The 16,228-nt window shown below is 39.7% G+C and overlaps 1 protein-coding gene and 1 long non-coding RNA gene across 6 annotated transcripts; one reads left to right on the plus strand and one right to left on the minus strand.

Annotated features, from left to right (window-relative positions):
* Positions 1-99: 99 nt before the first annotated feature.
* On the minus strand, positions 100-13,995 carry LOC137290249 (uncharacterized). 5 transcript variants are annotated; one of them, XM_067821012.1, is made up of 11 exons: positions 13,915-13,995; positions 7,776-7,829; positions 7,233-7,604; positions 6,418-6,525; positions 6,014-6,087; positions 5,743-5,779; positions 5,428-5,525; positions 5,043-5,132; positions 2,999-3,138; positions 1,372-1,513; positions 100-1,110 (listed from the first exon to the last, which is right to left on the minus strand). In XM_067821012.1, exons 2-11 carry the CDS (start codon positions 7,825-7,827, stop codon positions 910-912), a joined length of 1,314 nt encoding a protein of 437 aa, XP_067677113.1. In that variant the 5' UTR covers positions 7,828-7,829; positions 13,915-13,995; the 3' UTR covers positions 100-909. The 5 variants fall into 5 exon arrangements, with proteins under 5 accessions (XP_067677113.1, XP_067677111.1, XP_067677112.1 ...); XM_067821010.1 differs by lacking the exon at positions 13,915-13,995 and adding an exon at positions 11,409-11,516; XM_067821011.1 differs by lacking the exon at positions 13,915-13,995 and adding an exon at positions 8,696-8,916.
* LOC137290265 (uncharacterized) lies at positions 9,193-13,851 on the plus strand. Its single transcript, XR_010957204.1, has 3 exons — positions 9,193-9,538; positions 12,569-12,930; positions 13,246-13,851. It is a non-coding gene; the product is annotated as an uncharacterized lncRNA (long non-coding RNA).
* Positions 13,996-16,228: the final 2,233 nt, after the last annotated feature.

A 16,228-nucleotide genomic window follows, 5' to 3' on the forward strand; every position in this document is an offset into this window, starting at 1 on the left:
CTATGTTATTTCGTTGCATTATGTTGCGGACACATATACGGCACTTGGCCAATATCAGCTATCAATTCACTGGTTCTCAGGAAATAAAATTGCTCAAAATTAAACGGACAAAACATTTTATTGTGCACTTTACATTGTGTATATTGTAATCATTGTCATATCATAAAAATATACAAACAAAACGTCTTTCATAAAATATAATCATAAAAACGCATAACACATAAAATATCCTGTTACAATTTCAAACTTCTATACATAGAGGAAACGACACGTACATGGTATCATCACTATTTGAAGATCATTTATAAACAGGAATTTATGATAAAGTCGGAATCAGACACAATGCCACTATGGTTATGGAAAAGGTTTGTCTTGGATGGGCATGACCAAACTGTCACTGTTCGTGAAGAAGCATATGTCTTTATAATAACAACTTCTTTTTCATTGCATAAAGTAGACATCAAGCTAAAAGTGATTACCTCCAGATAATGTGACTATAACATACAGCGTATGTAGTAGCAAGCGCCATACTGAAAACAACAATAACCTGCATGTAACTGGATGAGACCAGACGGAGGATAAGAATAAAAAATAACTCTTTGTACAGATTTGGATGGAACCTACACAGATCCCGTCCAAAAGAAACATTATGGCCATGACTTCAGATTCACAAACGCAAAGAACATACAAATGACTATGGTAAGCAACATGAATTTATCAGTGAAGTAGTGCGAGGAAAGCCGAATTAGGATACATGTTGGGTGATACAGGTACGGTGCTGACAGATTATTGTAGTGAGCCGAAATGTAAAGGCTCGATCACACACACCATCTCAAAACGGACATTAGTGCTGGTTTGAAACCCATTTCATGGTAAAGAAGGGTACACACACAATGACAATGTTGTCTGCTAGGCGTAATAGGCGATTATTGCACAGACTATGATAGCAAACAGAAAAGGTAATACAATTGAACCAAATAGGCAGAAAGGGGGAATGGTCTTTTTGGAAGACTGTTCAACGTTGACACCCGACTGCATCTCTTGGTGGGTTTCATCGTTGTCAGGGGGTAAAACGTATTCACAGCACTCCCGTAGCCTTTTCTTGTTTTTCTGAAAAGCATAAAAAAGGCGCCATTCACGGTTGTCATCATGTTACAACCTGGGGAAAAGTGGACTAGTTTAGGTTTACGCCGGTTTTAGCAATATTCCAGCCAGCAATATCATGGATGGGCACACAAGAAATGGGCTGCACACATTGTACCCATGTGGGGAATGAAACCCGGGTCTCCGACATGACTAGCAAACGCCTTAACCTACTCAACCTTTCCCCCGACGATGAAAACACTTTAAATGGAAATGGAGTTCACATACCCCTTTGTTTCCCAATTCCGCCCTCTCTAATGCAAGACGTTTAACACACTCGTTGAGTTCTTCCACAATGCCTTCTCTTGGGGGATTTTTGTCCATCAGGCAATCCAAAATGCAGAAGACAAGTCTTGAGTCCTCGCCTTCGCTGAAAGAACAGTTTACTTTTTTCAGTGAATGGATGATAGGAAACATCAACGATACTCTAATATCAATAATATAATGACTGACCTCTTACACACTAATTGTAAATTATGCCTTTAGAATTAATTGATTATGAATGCTATGTACTAAAACATCAATAACATATATAGTATATTGATATTTTAGGAACCTGAGTTGCTTTAACCCTTTCAACACCGTAGGTCTGAAAACCTGTCAGTAAGTCACGAGTCCCCAGACACCGTAAGTATGTATGCCGGCCAGGCAGTAGTCACATCAAAAAATGATTTATAAGTATGGGAACTTAACTAACATTTAATTGTTAAATCGATCACTTTTCACAATGTCTAAAAAACCACTTAGTACATTTCAAATGACAAGGTATTAGAATTATTATTAGAATTATAAACTATTGAATGAACTGAAGAATAAAATCAATAACAGAACTTAAAAAGTTGTCATACGTACATTATAACTTATAACTTTGACCGATCGTGTCATGCAATTCAAGTGACATCTCGGCTTTCGTGGCCTCGAACTTCACGCTCGAACACGATGTTTAATGCTAAGGTATATATATACATGAAGCGTTTTTGTTACAGATCATAACATTGCATGATACGTCCACTAAGTTCCATGATATACATATAGGTGGTGATGTTTTGTGTAACTCGTTCAGAAGAGCATGATTTTACTTTCGCCTTTATCTTCGTTTTCGTTTAAGGGGACGGTATACATTGCTGTAATATGATTGTCTTAAGTCACGTGCACGATTTTGACCAATCACTATTCTCATAGCAGACAGTGACCGAAAAGCATCATTAGAAACAAATATTTATCCGATAAAATAGCTTCTTGGAACTGTCAAAATACTCTTGGCAAGGGTACAGGGATATTGTTGATGTTCAGAGCTTTCGAACGATACCCGCCATCAAACGAATTGCCTCACATGTCATTCGTACGACGCTTCCAAAACGGAGTTATTTGCCCCTGATATACGTTAGCCACTGATATCGGCAAACAGACGACCGTAAATATTATTTCAGAAATCTTTTAAAACAATTTTCTGTTTACGTAAAAATGAAAATTTGACAAAATGTAAGGGGATATTATGACATGTTACAAATGAAAATAAAAACAAGAACGTGGCAAGTGTTGCTCCTTTCGAAGTTCATCTGGACATTATAGATATGTAAGCTTCCATTTCCTTTAAATATTAACTTACTTAAGTTGTAGCTGTATTATCTGAATAACATGACATAAATAAATTGTATATTCATAACCAGTAGGATTATACCTTTAAAAATGTGTACGAGATCTAGTAGCAATAATGATTTACAGGATGATATTTTCCTTGATAAACATGGGCTTCATCTATGACCTCACAGTCTCTGCTAACAGTAAATGCCTCTGGTTGACTGGTCTTGAAAAAGTAAAACATGCGTATGTTTGTATGTATGTATCGATTTACCTTGAACAAACTACGATTGGTTCTTTATGGTATCCAGGGTTCTTCCTGACATCCTTCATGAAATCGCAGAAGTATTCTCTGTTAAACCATTTGCAGTGGTGGTACAGATGAGTTGTCGTCCTCGTGCCATTCTGTGAAAGCTTTTAATCAGCAAAACGGAGTGAATCATAGCGTACTTTTATCATTTCAAAGTGTGTGAGTAAGTTTAGTTTTACGCCGGACTCAGCAATATTTCAGCTATATGGTGGCGGCCTGTAAATAATCGAGTCTGACCCAGACAATCCAGTGATCAACAACATGAGCATCGATCTACACAATTGGGAACCAATGACATGTGTCAACCAAGTCAGCGAGCCTGACCACCGGATCGGTTTAATCGGCTCTCACGACAAGCATAGTTGCCTTTTACGGGAAGCATGGGTTGCTGAAGGCTTATTCTACGACGGACCTTCATGGGTCTGTCATTTCAAACTGCATGTATACTAATATTAATATTGGTACATGTGAGTGACCTTTAATCTCTGTTGTGTAATCTGATTCCATAGTGTGTAAAAGGCAAAATGGTGATCTGGAACACGAACTCATTCCCTTTATCTTTCACAGTGGTACAGACGATACCATCGCTTTGGGTGTTCATGAACAGATTGTTATAAACACACCGTGAATTGGTCAACAATAACCCATGGTTGTCGTAAGAGGCGACGAATGCGATCGGTTGGTCAGGTTCCAAATTGTGTAGATCGATGCTCATGATGTCAGTCATTGGATTGTCTGGTCCAGACTCCAATATTTACAAACCTCCGCCATAGAGCTGGAAAATTGCTGCGTTAGGCGTTAAACAACAAATATACTAAGTTTCACAGGATAACATACACTCTTCAAAAAAGAGAAACCCAAATATCAATGACAATTTGATGATATTCAAAGACGTGCACATCAGCGGAAAACAAAGATACATGAATGAAAAATTGTGGAGCAATGCATTACTATCTTGTCTATATTGTAAGAGAATAACAGTCATCACAGCCATTACTGCTTCCACCAGGTGGTGTTGAAGTCAGTACCGTTTATGACCACCTCCAGCTGCTACCACTGCCCGAAACCTCCTGGGTACAGATCGAATCAGTCGTTGGGTGTTTTGTTGTGGAATCCTTCTCCATTCCTCCTGCAGCATCTGGAACAACTGTTGAAGGTTCTGTGGTGAATTAAGACGTCGACGTACGTCTATCGATCTGATCCCAAAGTTGTTCGATTTGGATTTAGATGCTGCGATCTGGAGGGCCAGGGGATGGTACTGATGTTGTTATTGGCCAGGTAGTCCACTGTGTCACGTGCTATGTCGGGCCTAGTTATAACGTCGTCCTGTTGGAAGAGCTGCCGTTGACGGTCAACAAGGTGAAGGGCGTGCGGACGGAGAATCTGGTCGATGTATTGATTGGCCGTCAGATTACCTTGGACAAGCACACGTTCCGATCTGTGGGTGTATGAGATTGCTCCCAACACCATAACACTCTCATCACCGAATCTGTCCACCTGTCTGATGCAGTTAGGAGCAAAACGTTCATGATTGGCAGCGTTGAGACATCCCATTTTCGTGTACAGTACTTGCAAAGATCGTGGATGAAATTGTGAGAATCATTTGGGCTTTTATAGTCACATGCTGTACTCATGTTTTGCACGTGCTTTGCACCGCCTAATATTCGTGCTGCATGACATCCACGCACATCATGACACTCCTGATTGATAAAACCGGTCAAAATCATTTTGGTTGCGTTTGGTCAAGCACGATCTTCTAAAACATTCTAAAAACAATGAGCAACCCTTAAAACTGTTGGAGCTTACATATGTGTACAACTTCGGAGAAAGTTGTAATAATATTATATCCCCACGTGATGAACTCCGGTTGATGAACTCTGATGCTATTTGACCATGCCAGATTATGTCAGATTTTTTCTTTGGAGTTTTTCACTCAGACTGTGTGTCGTCTACCAGATTCAGTATCAGTACAAGAAATAGCAAGCAAGTTGATAAAGAACTAGCTTACCGTTAAAGTCCAAAGTTCATAACGGTCATCTCTTATGGTACTTTCAGCTTTGCGGCCAGGAATATTCCAAAACCTCAGATAACTCTCAAACTGAAAAACGATTAATGGAAGAATGTATATGTATATACATGTCAATATAAGGACGAAATATTTATGAAGTTAATGTAACAATATGAACATTAAAAATCCAAAAGGAGTCACAAGCGGACAAACAGTTACCACTTCAACGGCTGCGTGTGCATGCAAATAGTTCTATTTCAGGAGTTCTGGAATTTAGCATGGGTAATTAAACGATACACTGCAATTATGACACTATAACTGAATGGAATGTTTTCTGGACTAAATGTCCATTAAAGAAAGACAATCTTCTTGAAATGGTACATACCACTGGCCGTCCATTAGAAGATATGAAAACAATCACTTTGATGTCATGATCACAAACCATCCTCAGAAAGTTTTCATCCAGTTCTTTTGTGCTTGGCACTAAACAGAAAGGCATAATTTGTCCAGTTTAAATCAAAAGAACTGATTGATACGTGTATAAAAGTATATGATGCATTATCGGAGGACGCCTGATATATACTATTCTTCATCTGAAACATTTCTGATATAGGTTCTGTTCCAAATATGTAATATGTAAAGTTAAACACGTAAGGAAGTAGGTTATTGGTGATGCAGAAAGTTGAATATTTCAACTTACGCTGAGCAAGTATGTATCTGTCTGATCCTTTAGCTCCCTGAAATAAGAACGTTCATAGTCTGGTTATACGTCCACATAAATTATCAATCATTAATGAATGACTGGTTTAGTGGTTAACCTTGGATTGTATATGAAAAATAGCTATAATCAGCAATGTCATGTGCAGGTTATGATTTATGTAGGGCTTCATTTCAATTTACGTACACATAATCAAATTTGCTGCGTTACAGAGGTGTGAAATGTCAAAAACAAATGAACTCTTGTAAGATACCGTCAAGCAATGAACATCGATTGATCTGTCAAATCGAGGATCTATTTGCGGAGATCCTGGGGGTGAATCCGAACCTGAAAATATTAATAGTTTCATTGATATCTTTCACACGCGCTCTTCGTGTTTTTATAAATGTCGTTTTGTATAATTATGTTAACGGCTGAATGCGCTCATGCAGAGTTTCCTTGAAATATCTCCGCACTAAATGTGGATATGTATAAAGACAAATTCCGTTCATCAGACTGATGGCATTAAAAATTTTAATAGTTGTCTTCTCCAAAACCCGTGAATAATTCCATATTTGCAATGCTTCTTCACGGATATGACTTGCATCATTGAAAACGTGACAACTGGATTTAACGGAAACAATCCATTTGAAATGAAAGTATTGGAGTTTATATTACCTTTGTTTGTCGGTGTTTTCTCTAAGTAGTGTTTCCCTGCCCAGACCGCCACAATGGTCATGACAAAGAATATTGCCATGGTCATAATAGCCATCGCAGTGACATTACCTGGGAAAATATAAATAACATGACGCAATTTAATTCTGGACAACCAAAATTCGAAATGCAGTCTTCATGAATACATAATACGGATGAAAACTTTAAATTCATGTCTTAATTCTGATCATAATTTCATGATAACTGTATTTTGAACTTTCTCAAATCCATTGCCAGAGAGTCTCTGGACTTTGGGGTTTCCAGAATTAGATTCTGAGGTGTTGAATGCTTTGCCACAAGAAAATAGCAGAATCATTATAATATTCAATGTACATATGCTAACTTACACAGCAAGCTCATGTATACTTAACATTTTGTAAACACGGTTGCTAATGTTGTAGCGTTGTCTGAATTCCGATAAAACACGGCAATTTCTTTCAATTTCACGTCAACCGGATACGGAAAAATTCGAAAGGTTAACTCATTTATACGTCTTTGGGCAGTGAGTAACGGGTATGTCCAGATAACATGTTGAACAAGACAGCTCCATAAAGAAAGCATTGTACGCTCCACATAAACCCTGTCTTAGAATACTCTTCATCGAAATATTCCCAAATCCATGAAAAAAACAATACAGCCGACAATGACACCTCTTCAGTCTAGAACCTGGTATGACAAGAACACACTGAAACCGAACGTCAGTCCGGGGTGTATATGTTTATTGATTGTCCCCACCCCACCCACACACTATTTTTAATGTGCATGATTCTGCTACTTACAATTTTTGACCGTCTCAAAACATTCGCAATAATCGCCAGAATGATCAGCTATACATCCAGTGCACTTGCAATCAACATCACAATCGGTACAGTTTTTTCTGCATGGGATACTGCAGCGGGCCGTGGGAGAACAAAAACCTTTGACACACCCATCACTACACGCCCCTCTACTTCTGTCACACAGTCTGGTTTGGTTTTTCCCGCTGTAGCAATTACTTGGACAAGGCAGTGAACAGTTTTCTCCGTACATCCCATCTTGACATGCAAAGCAAAGGCATGTGAGCTTGTCGCAGCCACTACTATCACAAGTACCGTTGCAAGATGATGTACAGTTCTGTCCACACTTTCCATCTGGACATGAAGCACACACTCCTGCACAAAAATATCACATATAAGTATGGGGTGGACAAAAATATTGTCAGTTTTATTCTCTTTTTATCTTTCTTTTGTTAGTGCAACGCCATTTACATATGATATGTATACAGGCTCTTTCACAGTTGGAAACGAACCGACATGCAGTATATGTTTGAAACTAATACGTACCTTGAACTAAGACAAGGATCAGACCAGTCCAGCATAGACTGTGATGCGTCATTGCTGGAAAAAAGATAAATGTGAACTGTCACAAGAACTACGGTGATCTGTTTTCAAGTGTTGTCAATGAACAAAGGTTTAATCATCTGGTGATTGAATGACTGTGATCGTGACACACGGAAAGTCTATATATATTATACAGGTAAAGCAGAAAGGACATGTATTGACATATTTCAGTTGGTGTCATCTGTTTACTGATAATAATGTTTTTGAATGATGATACACGCTATGCAGTTTAGTACTACACAAAGGTGGCTTTGTACCGTCTTATCCAACTTATCAAAATTACAAAACAACTCCTCCACTGACAATTGTCATTTCGCAATGTGGAAATGAGTTTGTATCTTTAACCGTCCAGTATTTAACATGTCCAGACATATTACACGTTATCTGTTTGGTATCCGACACCGCTTTATTCCCATGGATAATTATTACAATTATTTAACTGACTGAAATGGAATTTTAATCCGGAACTACCTTCAGACCGACTTAATGCTATTGTGGCCCCTCAGTTTACTAACTGAATTATAACAAAAATTATAACAAAATTCTGCAGAGTTGGTGTGTTTTTCATATTTACTTTGGTGTTAGTTTGAGTCATTTACAATTATTTGCTTTTGAGTTAGAGTGCAATTCATTGGGGAGAGTTTGACTCAAACGAATATATATATATATATATATATATGTGTGTGTGTGTGTGTGTGTGTGTGTGTGTGTCTGTGTGTCTGTGTCTGTGTCTCTGTGTGTGTCTGTGTCTGTGTGTGTGTGTGTGTGTACATACATGCGTGAATAGCACACCATGCCTACCAAGGTTCACGTACTTAATAAATGTTGTTTTACTCTATATTCTTAACTAGTCATTAATATACCTGTGTCGCAGATCTCCAACTTGTACCAATCCCTTTTGGGCGTCACAAGCTACTCCATACTCAGAGCGTGGAAGGCTTGTGGCCCCCAAAGAGCATTACTTAAAGAAGGATCGCAAGGGTAATCAGGACCGGTATATCCCTCTCAGGTACACCAGTCCAAGTCCCTAAGATCCCGGGACATTTCAATCTTCCTGCCTGTGTGAGCACGACCCCAGGGCCTCTCTCTACCCGGGTCACAACGACCCCATGATACACAGTAGGCAACCGAGGAAACCATCATATTGGGCGAAACATTTGTGTGTAAATAAAAATTCGTGTCATGTACTACATTGTCTTATTGTTGGGGCGTGTTTAAAAGAGTCTAGGACACGATGACTTCTTTTGTCGGAAACAAATGATGCATGTGATACGAGAACGTTTTATATATCAGCCCCAGTGTATGTCATGTGACGTGTCAGCGGTCATGCGACCAGACAGATTTACTGGCTGGTTACAGTAACACTAAGGTTCTAAGCTCTCAAAATAACCGCCACAATCTCGACAAGTGGTGACAAAAGTATTACCATATACGTGTGTAATAATCACATTTAGCTATCTAAATGTCTGCTAGAGCATTTCTGAACCTAGTTGTTATACCATACGTGTTTATTTATGACAGACTCTGAAGGTGCGGGTTCGAATCCCGGATGGGACTCCACCCCAAAAGTATTAGAATTTGTACTTTACTGAGAAAGTGAAATCCAAATATGACATATGATGTCACTGTAGCAAGTTGATGTTCTGCAGTATTCTATATTCAGGATAATCGGATTATAAATCTATGGCCCAACTATAAAAAGAAATGTAAGTAGTGTTATAACGTTCTGTACTATGTATATCTCTTATTTTGTGCATAGCGACCAACAATCGTACCAGCACTCAAGAGTACCTCATGCAGATGCATATATTGATGAATGTATATAAAATGATACATAGTGAAATAAGAATATCACTTATATGTTAGAAAGATCTATGTTGCAACAATGTATATTTATCAGCACCGTACATATCTATGTTTTGTAGCTCACGACCAATTTAAATGTATGGTATATCTACTCATCAATGTCTAACATATCCCAGAGCGTGACACACGCTTTTCGTGCAAGTATATAGTGAATACTTCAGTGCGTGAATATGTCAGTGCATGGTTTCTGGTCAACAAGCGCGGTAGTTACACATATCAACATTTCTATGTTGTGACAGTATGATAGAATATAGAATATCCTTTCACACAGACCTTAATACCCAGCGTCTATATAAAACTACTCTTCAACGGCATCATACGGGTTTCGGTAATTGTGTCATTGGAGTTTTAGGATAGCCTTCTCTTTATGATAGTTTTATTTATCAACAGGTAACCAGGACCTTTTATGTATCAACTGTTGAAGTACATGGCAAACCTTGGATATTATTGTTGCTGGTTTTTGTCTTTTGCTTTCTATGTTATACAAAAATTGAACATTCTCTCAGTGGGTACAATGTCTTTCTATATATTTCAAAACATATTAAAAGTCATGGTTCTTGGTATAAGAGGCGATTCATCAGATAGAGCTGTTTCTGTTCTAATTAATACTGTATCTTACTCTAAATGTTCTTTAATTTTGTATCTCACTGAGTGTAATAAAGAAAAGCAAAAACAAAAAAGTTGATGTTTTGCAAGAATATGTCAGTGAACAACGTATCTCTTAAAACCGCAGAATGACAATGAATAAGAACAGTACACGAATACAGATCTTCGCGACACTGTAATTATTTCGGAAATTGGTTCTTATATATGCTACTATATTTTCGTTATTCTCGCCACTTTCTGTATATATATAACACTTATATGTTGTTGTTACTAAAGAAGACATATACAACAATATAGTGTCACAACCTTTCATCTGGCAAAATAATTATGTGCTATTGGGAGCTACAGCTACGAAGTGTGTTTGCTGTTGGTTATGAGTTGTTGTATATTTATAAAATAGCCGAAATGTCAGCTTTCTGGTTTTATCGAGCTTGAAAGAGTGAAAATTATAGCCGATACTTTTTTGTATATGGCAACACTCGATGCGTTATTAATTACAATTATAAGACCAACAACTGCAGTTAAGAAATTAAGAGTGTTTATGTAAGTGGGAATAAACCTGGTCTACATAAATTGATCAAATTGTAAAACCATGTAGTCGCATTTGTCATTGAAAATTAATAAATGCCAGAGAGTAACCGCTTTCTATTTTCTTCTAATTAGTCTCTACAAGTCTGTAATCAAACTAGCTGATGACAAACACACTCATATCTTCTGTCGGTTTTGTCACTTTATAGACCCCACACAGGTATTCCGGTAAACAAATGATGTCTGATAACACCTCTTGTTTACCGCCACCTACATTTAGACTGAGATTTGTAATCAATAGTGTTTTCTGAACTTCAGCAAACTTCGGTCTCACCAGGGAAGCTGAGATCTTAACTGCATAAAACCCCATTCAGTGAGGACAGATATCATGGTTAACATTCCGACACAGGATATGATGAAAAGCACACCGGGTTGTGATTATATAGTCGTCCTTTCTGACATTAAATCTTTGGCACATCTAACCGGAATACAGCATGATGAGTTTCAGCCATCATAACTTTTGATTATACGTTTCATTGAACACCATCTGATTTAAAACATATCAACTAAACTTACCTCAAAGCTTCTGAAAGTTATCACGTAGACCGGCGATAGTTAAATTAGTAGGCGATAAATAGATTTCTACCCAGCGTCCTCTACTATGCCGGTATTGCGCAGTGGACCATGCGTTACTGTGTTACAAGGAAGATATTCACAACAACAATAATTACGACATGTAAAGATCATTGAGAAATACTCAATAGCTCCATTACATGTATGGCAATATTACTGATAAAGTATTATACTTTGTACATATCTAGCACTTTTACACGTATGACGATTACTGACAATCACAAATTCACAACAATAGCACTATGTTGACTTTAGATATTCGACATAGTGGTCTACAAGGTGTGCTGAGCACGGTATTCATTATGATAAAGCAACGTTGTTACTGCTGGTGATTCTTAGACAAGATTACAGTGGCCATTTTGAACGAGTACGTTATAGATTGACGCATACTGTAAAACTGGCCCAATCCGTTTGATTTCATTTGAACTGACATCAATAACCAGGGCCGTAACCCTAAATCCCTTATACCAAAACAATATAAGTTTTCATGTTAATGCACACGTATATCCTGTCAAAACGACTACATTGTTTGATGGTTGAAGACACGGCAGTGTTATCTCTTTTCTCCAGACAAAATGAGTCTGGTTCGACACCATCGCGTTCTAACAACATTTTCCTTTGCTGTGTGCATGTTTCTCCTGATACACCACTGTAAGGCACACCATCTATATGGCTGAAATGTGCTTATAATTAACTCTGCGTGGATGTCTCTACAAATGCAATAATGTATCCACCTGTTACGAGTGCAGAGAAGATGGTTTCACTTATTTTGCATGTGTAAAACTATTACTAACACTTTTATATCTGCATTTTGGCATTAGATACAAAGGTTCACATTATCCCAATATCTGTATTGATTGGACAACCTTCACTACTTTTTGCACATGTAATTCTTTCACAGACTGTTACATTTACCAGTATCAGGTATTTTATTGATAATATGACACAATTCAAACGGAAACGTGTCATACTGTGATTTAGCTAACCTGCCTTATGTTGAAGGGGTGTGTGGTAGTCTTGTGGTTAAAGCGTTCGTTGATTACGCCATTACTGGTGTCCCCGCTGCGTAAGACCCAACTAACTCACTCGCTCTCATGTTGTAGGTGACAGTAAGTGTTTGCGTACATCTCCACGACACCTCCAGGATAAGAAGGAAGGCGCAGCGCAGAGCAGACCAGTCTCCTGCGGAACGTACCGACTGTGTCAGCGGCTTTTATGGGTCTGACTGGGACACTGCTTCAGTGGACGGTGTGCCCAAATGGCCAATGGTCGAGCCATCAACTTTACTGAGGGGTGTGTGTGTTAGGGTGGAGAGGGTTAACATGTAGCACTAGATGTAAGTGTCCGTGTCTGAAGTGTGACAGATACACGGGAGACTGTGAGGGACAGTGCAGGGATGGTTTCTGTGGAGCTGGATGTTTACAGAGATGTCTATACCCATGTTCTAAGAGCGACAAAAGCACCGGTGAGTGCTTGTCTAACTCTTCTCATGGTATTAACCTAAGTCTGAAGCAAAACGACATGGCTGTAGCATTAGGGTCAGACACACGGTAATATCAAGATTGACACCAGTAACATCAGTCGAGGTAAGATGCTAACAGGAATGATACAAACAGATGTAATATTAGTACATTTAAAAATATGGTTTGAATACATATAAAAATATTTTCTTCCAGTTCTTCACTGCTACCTATATAAGAATCTAACTGAGAGTACATACAACAGATATCAATATGCTTCATGTTAACAAAGACAATGTACCATGTGCTTCCTGTTTCAGATTCACACCAACACCTTGCTTTGCCGTGACCGTCTCTCTGTGACAAATGGACATTATCCCCATATTTTGTAATTACTGTATTGTCTGCAGTAATTACCTCCAGTATTGTCAGTTTCATCTTCCATAGGTACTACCTCACTTCACACAATTTGCTGGAGTGAATGCAATCAGTTTATCAGCAAGACGCCATAAATTATGGCTCTTTACAAAGACCACTGCAAGGGAGTCCAGTGTATGGCATGTCCCAAACTGCACATATTCAGCGTCACTTTCTAGAGTTGTGTCTAAACTGTTAACGCCGTACTCAGTAATGTACCATGTATCAACAGTTATTGATTTTGGAGCAGATAAATCATTTAATAACATCGGGCATTTTTAATCGGCTCTTATCATTCCAAATTTCAATGAACCCATTACCATCGTCGTGTTTGAATATTCATAAAATATAATGCAATTTATGAATACATTGTTGAGTTTTCATTGAAAGACATTTTATAAGTTTTTTTAGAACTAACATCGTTATCGAGCAAGTGGTGACTCGATAACGATGTTAGTACCTACGCCGATACGTCGTACCCATTGCAATAAAGAAGTTGACTATCCATAGAACTTGGTTTTCCTTCATTGTTGACTTTGCCAAACATTTTCGAAAGGTCTTCGTCTTGTTACCTTTTATATACTTTTGGAGAGAGTAAATGGAGACATGGAAGATGCTGGTAAAATGTGCTGATTCTTTTTACTTCAGTTACGTGTAGTGAAAGTGAACTTGGCGATGGTCACATCTTCCTGAATCAAACAGAATATATAAAACTGTCCCAAGAGCGATATTCTTTTTGATGGATGTATCTGTTGATATTTAGATGATTTCAAGTCAACTAAATGGTGGATTAACAAAATGAAAAGGATAAACTCTCTAGCCGACGCTTTGCTGATAACACTAAGATGTGTTCATATTTCAACACTTCTACGATCAGTCTGTCTCATTGAGTCTGTGCTCTCATGCCGCTTGACCGGGATCTAATGCGTGGCCTTAGTTACTGGATACTGGCGAAAAGGATCATACCTGACTCAATGCTCTTGGGACATGGGGACAAGGGGTTGTTATAAGGGGTGCCCTTAATGGAGGTGGTTTTAGAAAGCTTGTCTGTTGATTGGGTGTGTCTGTGTCTGTGCCCGTTGGATGGGTGGTGAGTGGAAAGCTGTCTTTTGGACGGGTGGCTAGTGAAAAGGGTGCTTGTTCCATGGCTGGCTAGTGGAAAGGATGTCTGTTGGATGGGTGGCTAGAGTAAAAGGTCATTGTTCTATGGGTGGCTAGTTTAAAGGCTGTCTTTTGGATGGGTGACTAGTGAAAAGGGTGCTTGTTCCATGGGTGGCTAGTGGAAAGGATGGCTTTGTGGTGCAGAGAAAGTATGGCTGCATGAAAGTATGAAAGGATGGGTGACTAGAGTAAAGGGTGCTTGTTGGATTGGTGAGTAGTGAAAGGGGTGCTTGGTACATAGGTGGCTAGTTGAGAGGGTGATTGTTGGATGGGTGGCCAGTGGAAAAGATGTATGTTGGATGGGTGGTTAGTGGAAAGGTGTCAGTAGGATGGGTGGCTCGGGGAAAGGGTGACTATTGGATTGGGAGGGGCTTATAGTTGCATAGGTGTCTAGTGGAAAGGGCGCCGTTGGATGGGTGGCCAGAGTAAAGGGTGCTTGTTGGATTGATGAGTAGTGGTACATAGGTGGCTAGTGGAACGGGTAACTGTTGTATGTGTGGCTTGTGGAAAGGGTAACTGTTGGATGGTTGGTTAGTAGAAAAGGTGTCTGTTGAGTGGGTGGCTATTGGAAAGATGTTTGCTGGATGGGTGGCTAGTGGAAAGAGTGACTGTTGAATGGGTGGCTAGTGGAAAAAACTGTTTGCTGGCTGGCTGGCTAGGGGAAAGGATGACTGCTTGATTGGTGGCTAGTGGAATGGGCGTATGTTGCATAGGTGTCTATTGGAAAGGGCGTCTGTTGGGTGGGTGGCCAGTGGAAAGGGTGGCTGCTGGAGGGTTGATTAGTGGAAAAGGTGTCTGTTGAGTGGGTGGCTATTGGAAAGGTGTTTGCTGGATGGGTGGCTAGTGGAAAGAGTGACTGTTGGACGGTTGGCTAGTGGAAAAAGTGTTTGTTGGTTGGGTGGCCAGTGGAAAGGATGACTGCTGGTGGGTTGGTTAGTGGAAAGGGTGCGTGTTGAGTGGGTGGCTTTTGGAAAGGTGTTTGTTGGATGGGTGGCTATTGGAAGGGGCGTATGTTGCATAGGTGTCTATTGGAAAGGGCGTCTGTTTGGTGGGTGGCCAAAAGAAAGGCTGGCTCGGGGAAAGAGTGACTGTTGGATGGGTGGCCAGTGGAAAGGATGACTGCTGGACTGTTGGTTAGTGGAAAAGGTGTCTGTTGGATGGGTGGCTAGTGGAAAGGTGTTTGTTGGATGGGTGGCTTGTGGAGGGACGTATGTTGCATAGGTGTCTAATGGAAAGGGCGTCTGTTGGATGGGTGGCCAGAGGAAAGGATGACTGTTGGATGGGTTGTTAGGGGAAAAGGTGACTGTTGCATGGGTAGCTAGTGGAAAGGATGACTGTTGAATGGGTGACTAGTGGAACTAGTGGAAAGGGTAACTGTTGGATGTGTGGCTGGTTGAAAGATTGACTGTTGGATGGGTAGCTAGTAGAAAAAGTGTTTGTTGGATGGGTGACTAGTGGAAAGGATAAGTTGGTTTGGTGGCTAGTGGAAGGGGCGTATGTTGCACCGGTGTCTATTGGGAAGGGCGTCTGTTGGATGGGTGGCCAGAGGAAAGGATGACTGTTGAATGGGTGGCTGGTGGAGAGGGTGACTGTTGGATGAGTGGCTAGGGGGAAAGGTGACTGTTGCATGGGTAGCTAGTGGAAAGGATGACTGTTGGATAGGTGACTAGTGGAAAGGGTAACTGTTGGTTGTGTGGCTGGTGGAAAAAGTGACTGTTGGATGAA

The sequence above is a fragment of the Haliotis asinina genome, chromosome 7 (genome assembly GCF_037392515.1).
Source record: "Haliotis asinina isolate JCU_RB_2024 chromosome 7, JCU_Hal_asi_v2, whole genome shotgun sequence".
Taxonomy (NCBI): Eukaryota; Metazoa; Mollusca; class Gastropoda; order Lepetellida; family Haliotidae; genus Haliotis; species Haliotis asinina.

Coding starts and splice junctions, on each gene's coding strand:
- LOC137290249 (XM_067821012.1), bottom strand. CDS start 7,827: ATGACGCATCACAGTCTATGCTGGACTGGTCTGATCCTTGTCTTAGTT. Junction 6,088..6,417: donor GAAAACACCGACAAACAAAG/GTAATATAAACT, acceptor TAATATTTTCAG/GTTCGGATTCACCCCCAGGA. Junction 5,133..5,427: donor CTTCTAATGGACGGCCAGTG/GTATGTACCATT, acceptor ATCGTTTTTCAG/TTTGAGAGTTATCTGAGGTT.